The sequence below is a fragment of the Silurus aristotelis genome (genome assembly GCF_946808225.1).
Source record: "Silurus aristotelis genome assembly, chromosome: 4".
Lineage (NCBI taxonomy): Eukaryota > Metazoa > Chordata > Actinopteri > Siluriformes > Siluridae > Silurus > Silurus aristotelis.
In genome coordinates, this window is record NC_139577.1 from 6,354,973 (window position 1) to 6,364,366 (window position 9,394).

A 9,394-nucleotide genomic window follows, 5' to 3' on the forward strand; every position below is an offset into this window, starting at 1 on the left:
CTCACCAACTGCCACCAGTAAGTTCATCTTAATCACAATTTACATGAATTGGACAGACGCCTGTGATTACTGTAGAAAAAACTATGCAGAACTTGCCACAATGAAAACCTCTACTGAGCAGAACCAAATCAAGTCAATTGTGCCTGGAGAAGCATTTGTTGGTCTGGTCTCGGCCCAGTGGTCTGATTACAGCTTTTTTCCATTCCGGTACTGGACTGGAATATCAAAAATAGAGACAAGCCGTATTAATAAATGTGTTGCCATGGTGATATCTGACTCTGGAAAGTGGAACATTTTTGATTGCACTCTCCAAAACCCATTTATTTGCTATGGAGGTAGGTATCCACTTAATTAGATCTGTTTACTCCTGAAAAAAAATCTACTTCAAAGATTTGATACAGATAACAGATACAAGTGAGAAATGGAGATCAAAAGCTAATTTACATGAAGGATGTGTATGTATGGATGTATCAACTGCAAATGTTGTATTTAAGTGTTTTATCAAAGTTTGTGCATATCTGCAAGATTCCCAGAATTTATCTATACAATACATTCAGAACGTATTCAGACCCTCTTCATTTATTTATTTTTTGTTATGTTGCAGCCTGATACCTCATGTTCGAATAAATATTTCTCATTAGTCTACACTCAGTACCCTATTTTGACAAAGTGAAAACAGAATTCTAGAAAAGTTGATAAATTCATTAAAAAGAAAAAACTGAAATATACTTTAATGACAAAAAAGCCAGGACTTTGACTCAAACCCTATAAAAAAAACTCTATTTCAGTTTTGAACATCTCTGCAGAGACCCCAAAGTGGCTACCAGCTATCCCCATCCTATGTGACCAGCTTAAGAGGCTTTACAAAAAAGAATCTCAGAAAATACCCTAATTCAAGTTGTGGTATCAGTCTGCAACATAACAAAAAAAAAAAAAATGAAAAGGGGTCTGAATACTTTCTGTATGCCTATTCAACATTCTGATAAATTTAGGGAGGTATAAAACAATGCTGTTAAGCAAAACTGACTTTTAAAAATAGAAGTTTTAATAGTTTAATAAAATATAAATTAAATAAACAGAAGAGAAATCCAAATCAAATCAATAGTTGGTGTGACTACCCCTTGCCTGCAAAACAGCCTCAATTCTTCTAGGTAAACTTGCACACCATTTTTGAGGGACCATGGCAGGTAAGTTGTCCCAAACATCTTGTTTTTTGTTTCCCCTTTTGAATCAGAGGAGACCAAAAGCAAGGCAACTATCCAAAGTCAAAGTCTTCAACTCCAAGTTTCTGTTGTTATGTGAATTGGAGTAGATCTGTAGAGTATGTGGGCTGATCATGGTCTGTAGCTGTTGGAGGACGAGTCTCACAAGGGTCTTCCTGATGTGGGACATTAGAGTCACTGGTCTGTAGTCTTTGGCTGCACTGCTTCCAGTATGTGTATGCGAATGTTAAAATTTTTGTCCAATCAGATTTCAGCCTCTATGTGCTGCCATGTCAATCTAATCTGCACAGGGTCTTCAAAGTCTGTACTGCTGGCACTTTTACCTTAGTCTCTATTAGCAATGGGTCTGTTTCTTTAACCAATCAGATTTCAAATTCTCCTCAAGCTGGCCCAGAATAGCGTCAGCATTTTTCCGCCCTCTGATTGGTTGGTCAGAGGGAAACTGTTACAGCCAAGTTCAACTGGCAAAACATGTCTGTAGCTCTGCACATTAATACATTTGAGTTAGACTTTTTACGCCTACAGAGGAAGAGAAATTTATTTGGTCTCGGACATACTTGAAAATCCATTTTAAAGAAAAGCTAGACATCGTAAGGGGAGGTTGGCCAACCCCGAAGCTAGCTAGCTTGTCTCATCCAGGCAAAAGGTTTGTTTGCCACTTCCAGACCAGTGAATAAGAGCCGTACCACTGGCTTACAGCCTTTAGGGAGTGGTGCAAATTATGAGTCTGCATCTCTGGTGAGTAGGTTGTATTCATTTTTTTCTTCATGTTTTTGTCATGTTATTAGACAAATATTGATTTTGAACTGCTCCAGATAATGTAGGTGGCACAGTTGTAGTGTAGAGGTTTGGAGCTTGCTTTAGTAAAATGGTATTCACCCTCCAAACATTTACCCAAAACAGTAGTTACATAAAATATTGATTGATTTAGATTTTTCTTCAGTTTGCTTATTTTGCATTTTGTAGATTTAACATTAATTGGAACATGGGAAAAATACTGCATTGTTAACATAGACACATACAATTTTTATTTTCAGCTCCACCATTTCAATCTGTTTCGAGGCTCTACCATGCTGTAAGATACCTGAAGACCTGGTCGGATGCTCAGCGTTACTGTAGAGTGAGGTTTACTGATCTGGCTACAGTGGACAGTCTGGACGATGTGTACAGAGTGATGAATCAGGTGGATCTTAGCTATACTGGTCTTTTATGGGTTGGACTGCAGAGAGCAGTGGGTACAAGCTGGTGCTGGTCTATGGGAGATGAGCCTCTATCTGACTACTTTAACTGGGCTAAAGGAAACCCAGGTGGCATTGGACAATGTGTATCACACATGAATGGTCTATGGAATGATAATGACTGTCAGACACTACTATATTTTGTATGCTACAGTGGTGAGTCAATTAATACTTATAAATTATAAAGTAATAATATAAAATATAAAGATATATTTTGTACAAAAGATTTGCCTTAAACTCATTACATTGAAATAAAATTAATTAGCTAAAAATATATTAGACTACGGAAGCACATTGCATTTACAAAGAGAAAAAAAAATCACAGAAAGGATCTCATAATTATGACTTATTATCTCATAAATATGACTTATTAACTCAAAATTATGACTTAGTATTTAATAATTAGGACTTATCTCATAATTATGACTTAATATCTCATAATTATGAGAAGTTGGGGCAAGCTCTGGTTTAGCTTGATAACTGTATATTAGTTTAATTAGCTAATTATGCGATACTAAGTCATAATAGTAAGATCAGGATCTTATAATTATGAGATACTACTCATAATTATGAGACACTAAGTCATAATTATGAGATGCTAAGTTATAATTATGAGATACTAAGTCTTTATGAGATTCTTTCTGTGATTTTTTTTCTCTTTGTGAATGCAATGCGCTTCCATAATCGACAGCTGTGTGATGATTTCTCTGATTAACGAGTAGTTTTTAAATGTTACAAATTGAGGCTTCTCAGTTTCAATTCAAAACAAAGAAAGCAATCTAGTATCAATTATTTTGGAGTGAAGGATTACTATAACAGGAACTCTATTAACTTTGATACTTTCCATGCTTATTAAAATTATATTACAGAGGGTACGGGTTACATCATGGTCAATAGTACAAAAACTTGGCAAGATGCTCAGAGTTACTGTAGAAGCACCTACACTGACCTGGCTCGCATCCGCTCACCTTGGGAACAGAACAAAGTGAACAGTGTAGTCGGTAGATGGCTTTCTGTCTGGATCGGCTTGTTCTTAGACAACTGGCAGTGGTCTGATCAATGGAGCCGTCGTTTCAGAAACTGGGCATTGGGACCATCAAGTGTTGGAACCGGCGACTGTGCTGCTGTGGTGGCAGGAAAATCAGGAAGATGGATGAATGACAGCTGCACTGCCCTGCACCCATTTGTCTGTTATGGAGGTGATTCAATTGATTATGCCTGTAGCAGAGAAATAATAACCTAGAAATGTCTTTGTGACTGTATGTTTGCTTTCCTCTATAGATGTGGACTCAATGATCAAAAAACAGATCACGGAGGTGAAAATATCTAGTGATGAAATGACGAACCTGAACGATGCATCAGTGCAAGCTGTGATCCTGTATAAAGTATGTAACCTGTCATGTAGTAGAGTAGCTAACTTTTACTCTTAAAGGGAAACTGATCTCCCATTGAGCCATATCTCCCACCTGTTTCATTCTTATCCGTCATATTACAGTTTTTCTCAGTTGCTTTGGAGCATTTCTCGAATCACCCTTAAGATTTGCAAATCATAAGTGCATTCTCAAAACAATGTGTACAAACAGCACAATACATTGGATTTTTCTTGCAAAAGCCTGTTTTTTGCTCAAAATCCTTATTACGTCTCTCAAAATTAAGTGTTTGTGTCAATGAACATAAGATTGCTATCAAAATAACAAGTCCTTTTATCATTGTTTACGGACAAGATAGTCAAAATGTTTAGTCATTTCTTTCAATATGACAATGCTTAATTTTTAGTATTTCCTGATGTAAAATATGTTTTGGATTACAAATATTGAAAATGCACAAGGCTGAATTTCTTCTAAGTGGCAACTATGAATTCCAACAGCATAAATTTATACATTACTGAATGAGGGATATTGATTGTAAGAGACTGGACAGGATTCACACTTTTTTATTCTTCTTTACTAGTGGACTGACAAAAGAAATTGCAATATAATGTCATTGTGATAGAAAATAAAAAGACACAAATTAAAATTCCAAAAGTTAAACATAGGAAACACTTCTTAGGCATAACTGCGCATGCCGCACTATACAGTGTAATCTGTCTCTACCCCCTGACGTCCCAGTCTGTCGGGCCACAGATTTTCATCCACATTACAACAGATATCATCCCTTGCAAAACAGCATGGAAAAGATCTTCTGGAATGTCTTATCGCTGTGATGTCCTCATATGCTGCCTCCATGGCAGCCAGTAGGGTCATCTGAGTATGTGGCTGGCAATTATAGACCTTCCACCTCCATGCTTGTTAAAATTCCTCAATTGGGTTGAGGAATGGGGAATAGGGTGGGAAAAATTGCATCAGCATCCTGTTAAAGGTCAGAAAACATTGCCTAATGGTGTTTGAGTGATGGAAACTTACATTATCCCAAAGTATCACATACTTTGGTAAATCATCTAAAAATGGACCCCTCTCATCATCAGGGATGAGAACCCTATAGAGGGTCTCTAAGAAGGTGTGGAGATGCTGTGTGTTGTATGGGCCTATAAGGGAAATATGAGATAGCACACCCTGCTCTGACACAGCAGCACGCATAGTGATATTTCCTCCCCGCTGGCCTGGCAAATCAACAGTAGCTCTGTGGCCAATGACATTTCGACCACATCTTCTGCTTTGTTTAGATTGAAGCCAGCCTCATCCACATATATAAAGTTGTAGGGTGGTTCACTTGACTCCAATTCCATTATATGCTACAACCCAGAAGATACCCAATTAGTTATGCACACATGCTGTATTATATATATACTGTATATATATATAAGTCACTATAAGAAGTTTATGTAAATTAGATAAAGTATGCCCATACATGTTTTACCTGTACATACTGGTACCGTTGCTCCTTCACTCTGTCACTATTCCTTTGAAATGGTACACAGTGCAGCTGTTTCATGCTCATGTGGTGTCTCTTCAACACCCTATCGATAGTTGAGATGTTAACTACTGACACCTACTGACAGTACCAAGACATTAATCACAACATACATTAATGCAAAGTGTAGAGTTTTACTATTTAAATTGTCTCTGGTTTGTGTGTGTTTTTTCTGCAGATTGAACAAAAACTGAAATCAAACAGAATTGATCAAAATGTCAAACTGAGCTGGAGAATCAGGCCTGATGGACGTGTCTTCAAGAAGGTTCAATCTTAGTGTCAGTGGTGTAAAACTAAGCTGTTTTGGAATTGCCTTTTTTGATCTGATACACATAGCTGTTACTTTTTAGATCTGATAATGATTAGAGGTATGCTTACTGTATATGTAAAATAAATTAATAAATAAAACATATGACATTAAATGAAATGTGTCACAGGACATTATCACCTGCAACATGTTTCAAAATGCATTTCTATGTCTTTCATTTGTGAATTTAGGTAAACGTTACATTTAAAAGTGACAGTAATGCATGATAAATAACCCCATATGCCCTGATTTAAAAAGTAATGATGCTGTTGTGAATAATGATGATGTTGGAATAAATAATTAATGCAGGAAAATACCTTGAATAAGAGCCATTGCAAATAATCAGACAATCAGAAATAAAAAACAGGCTACTGTCAGGCCATTTACCAACTAGACAAATTAGAGAGAGTTTTGACAATAAGGAAAGAACTAGGCAACATCAAACCAGAACAACAGTTATAGGAAACTGGCTTGTAACATCAACAGAAGAGACAAAACTGTGTGAATACTTCACAGCATGTTTTCTGAGTGAACATCTAAAACAAAAATGTGTGCATATGATTGTAGCAAAGGTGAGCTTAGGGAGAATCTCCATGACTGTGAGCAGGTACAGTTTAGACTACAGTGGCCATGTTGGAAAGCCATGGAGTCTCTGGGGAATTGAAATATGTTGACAGGGTGGACCTGAAAAAAAAGGTTGTCAATTATTTCAGAGTTGAAATCCACTTATGTCACTTTAGATTATTGACATCCTATGGTGAAATCACTTCTTTGTGAAGGTTGAGGTCAGGCTGGATTTATTCTTTACTACTATTTTGCTGCTTGTCTTTCCAGCTCATTTGCAACTTCTTTTTCTTTTTGCATTTTGCTTACGCTCCATGACAAATTGAGCTCCCTGCGTTTCTTCATAAATTTGCATCAACTTCTGTCTGAAAAGGACCAAACACTATAGCCATTCAAATGCAATATTTAGCTACTGTAACATTTTCTGATGAATTTTTTGTTGTTTTGATGAAGATACGATGTGTAGTAAAAAACATGTGGTTCTGTGATAAAATTGAGTGATTTATATTAAAATAAAACCTCTTCAAAATTAGATGGGTTTGTAATTTTTTCTCTTTCAAACTTATGGCAAATCTTTTTGCGTGCTTCTTGGAATTCATGCACCACGGAATATACCGCGGGTAAAATAAGTATTGAAAACGTCATCATTTTTCTTAGTTAATACATTTCTTAAGGTGCAATTGACATTACATTTTTTACCAGATGTTAAACATGTATTATGGCATCCAAAGAGTTCAATTTTGGTCTTATGTGACCAGACTATATTCTAATAGTATTTCACTGGTTTGTCCAAAGGTTGTGCAGCAAACTTTAAATGAGCTTCATCAGCAGTGTAGGATTGTGTGGTGAGCGTGCATACAGGCCCTGGTGGTTACATGCTACTTATTGTTTTCTTTGAAATAATTGTACCTGTTAATTTCAGGTCTTTCTGAAGCTCTCCACGAGTGGTCCTGGGCGTTTAGGCAACTCTGTTGATAATTATTTTTACTCCATTGTCAGAAATCTTGCGAGGAGCACCTGGTCATGGCCGGTTTATGGTAAAATTATGTTCTTTCCACTTCCAGATTATGGCCCCAACAGTGCTCACTGGAACATTCAGAAGTTTAGAACTCCTTCTGTAACCAATCCCATCAGTATGTTTTGCAACAATAAAGCGTAAGTCTTAAGAGAGCTCTTAGCTTTTACCCAATAATAAAATGTTTCTTGTGTGACACCTTGGTAATGGGACACCTTTATATAGGCCATCAGTTAGGATTGAACCAGCTGACCACTGATGTTGATTTTTAATTACTGATTAATTTCAGCTGGTGTTTTGGCTTTCCATGCCTTTTTTCACCTTCTTTTATTCATGTGTTCAATAATTTTTACTGCTGTAATTTCACATGATTACACATAATTTATGGACATCTATGGTTAAATTTTTTTGTATGTGTGGATCCCATGAGTTGTTACCAACATCTGGGAAAAATGTTATGTCAGTAGCACCTTAAGAAATACACTATATTGCCAAAAGTATTCGCTTGTCTGCCTTCACAAGTACATGACCTTAAGTAACATCTGATTCTTAATCCATAGGGTTTAATATGATGTTGGCCCACCCTTTGCAGTTATAATCTTTTTGACCATTTCTCCAGAAGTGCAATTGTGAGGTCAGAAACTGATGTGGGCCTGAATTGCAATATCAGCTCTAATTTATCCCACAGGTGTTCGATTGGGAATCAGGACTCTATGCAGGCCAGTCAAGTTCTTCCACACCAAACTCACTCAACCATGTCTTTATGGACCTTGCTTGGTGCACAGTCATGTTGGAACAGGAACAGGCCATCCCCAAACTGTTCCCACAAAGTTGGGAGCATGAACTTTTCCAAAATGTCTTGCTATGCTGAATCATTAAAAGTTCCTTTCACTAGAACTATGGGGCAGAGCCCAACTCCTGAAAAACAACCCCAAATTATAACCCCGAGGCCCCCCTCCACCAAACTTTACACTTGCCACAATGCAGTCAGACAAGTGCCATTCTCCTGGCAACCGCCAAACCCAGACTCATCCATTGGATTGCTTCTCTCTATTTACCCATCCCGAGGCATCCTGAGGTTGCACCAGCTCCAGTCACGTTCCACCTCATGAAGATTATAGAACTTTAAAGAAGTAGATGCTGACCCCACAAACATCCCTAACCATCTAGAGACGTTCCAGCGCCATTTGGATTCCACCTTATGTGGAGTTTGGACTATTTTTTAAGCTATTTTATGAGTCGCCTTAGTAGCTCCTGGTTCCGTAATCACAAATGACTATAAGACTGTAGGAAGAAAATTACTTTTAATCTTATATTCTGGTGCTCATGTTAGTTCTCACTCTCCAGTATGGTTTCTTCCTCATGACATCTAAGGGAGTTTTTCCCTGCCACAGTTGCCATGGCTGCTCATCAGGGATAAATACACACCATTTACCTTAACTCTTAAATTCTGTAAAGCTGCTTTGAGACAATGTCTGTTAAGAAAAGCGCAATAGAAATACACTTGACTTAATTTCTTTATAAAAGTGTTGATTCTTGTTTCTCTCTTTTTTTTTTTTTTACTTTTAGATATATGTTTTGTGAGTGACATTATTCCAACAGTTTTACTCTAGTTTGGGACATCACTTAAATGCAGTGTTTCAACTTCCAGATCAATAATATATGCAAGAATATCTCAATGTTGCTTTGACAATGGGAAAATAATGTTCAATGTTGCAATGTTAAAGAAACAACACTATGTTTGTCACGGTAGCGGAGCAAAACCGGAGTTGTAAGAAAGCTGGTTCTTTTGATGAGGAAACAGAAACCTTAAACAAAACAAACCATGAAACGAAAAGAAAAAGAGGTCTTCGTGAAGGAAGATCTGAGCGGTCTCGGAAGGAAATGAGATCGCGGGGTATCCACTGAAACGTAGAACGTAACTAGTGCAGTCATATGTGTTCTCCCACGTAAGTAGAACTGACGGTGAGTGAGTGAAGGCGAGGGGTTTAAGTAGGGCTGCTGGTTAATGAGCCGCAGGTGCCGGTGCTTAGTATGATGGGGACAGGCTACGTGTGTGTGTGCAGAGCCGTGGGACGGCGAGGCAGGCTGTTCCCTGACAGGTTTAGTTTCCTACACAGGAGGCGGAGCCGCAGGT

At 37.6% G+C, this 9,394-nt stretch overlaps 1 protein-coding gene across 1 annotated transcript; it reads left to right on the forward strand.

The window, feature by feature from the left end:
• Positions 1–250: 250 nt before the first annotated feature.
• Positions 251–6,772, forward strand: LOC310725505 (putative C-type lectin domain family 20 member A). Its single transcript, XM_083540519.1, has 5 exons — positions 251–335; positions 2,261–2,617; positions 3,331–3,660; positions 3,743–3,846; positions 5,550–6,772. Exons 1-5 carry the CDS (start codon positions 263–265, stop codon positions 5,646–5,648), a joined length of 963 nt encoding a protein of 320 aa, XP_083396645.1. The 5' UTR covers positions 251–262; the 3' UTR covers positions 5,649–6,772.
• Positions 6,773–9,394: the final 2,622 nt, after the last annotated feature.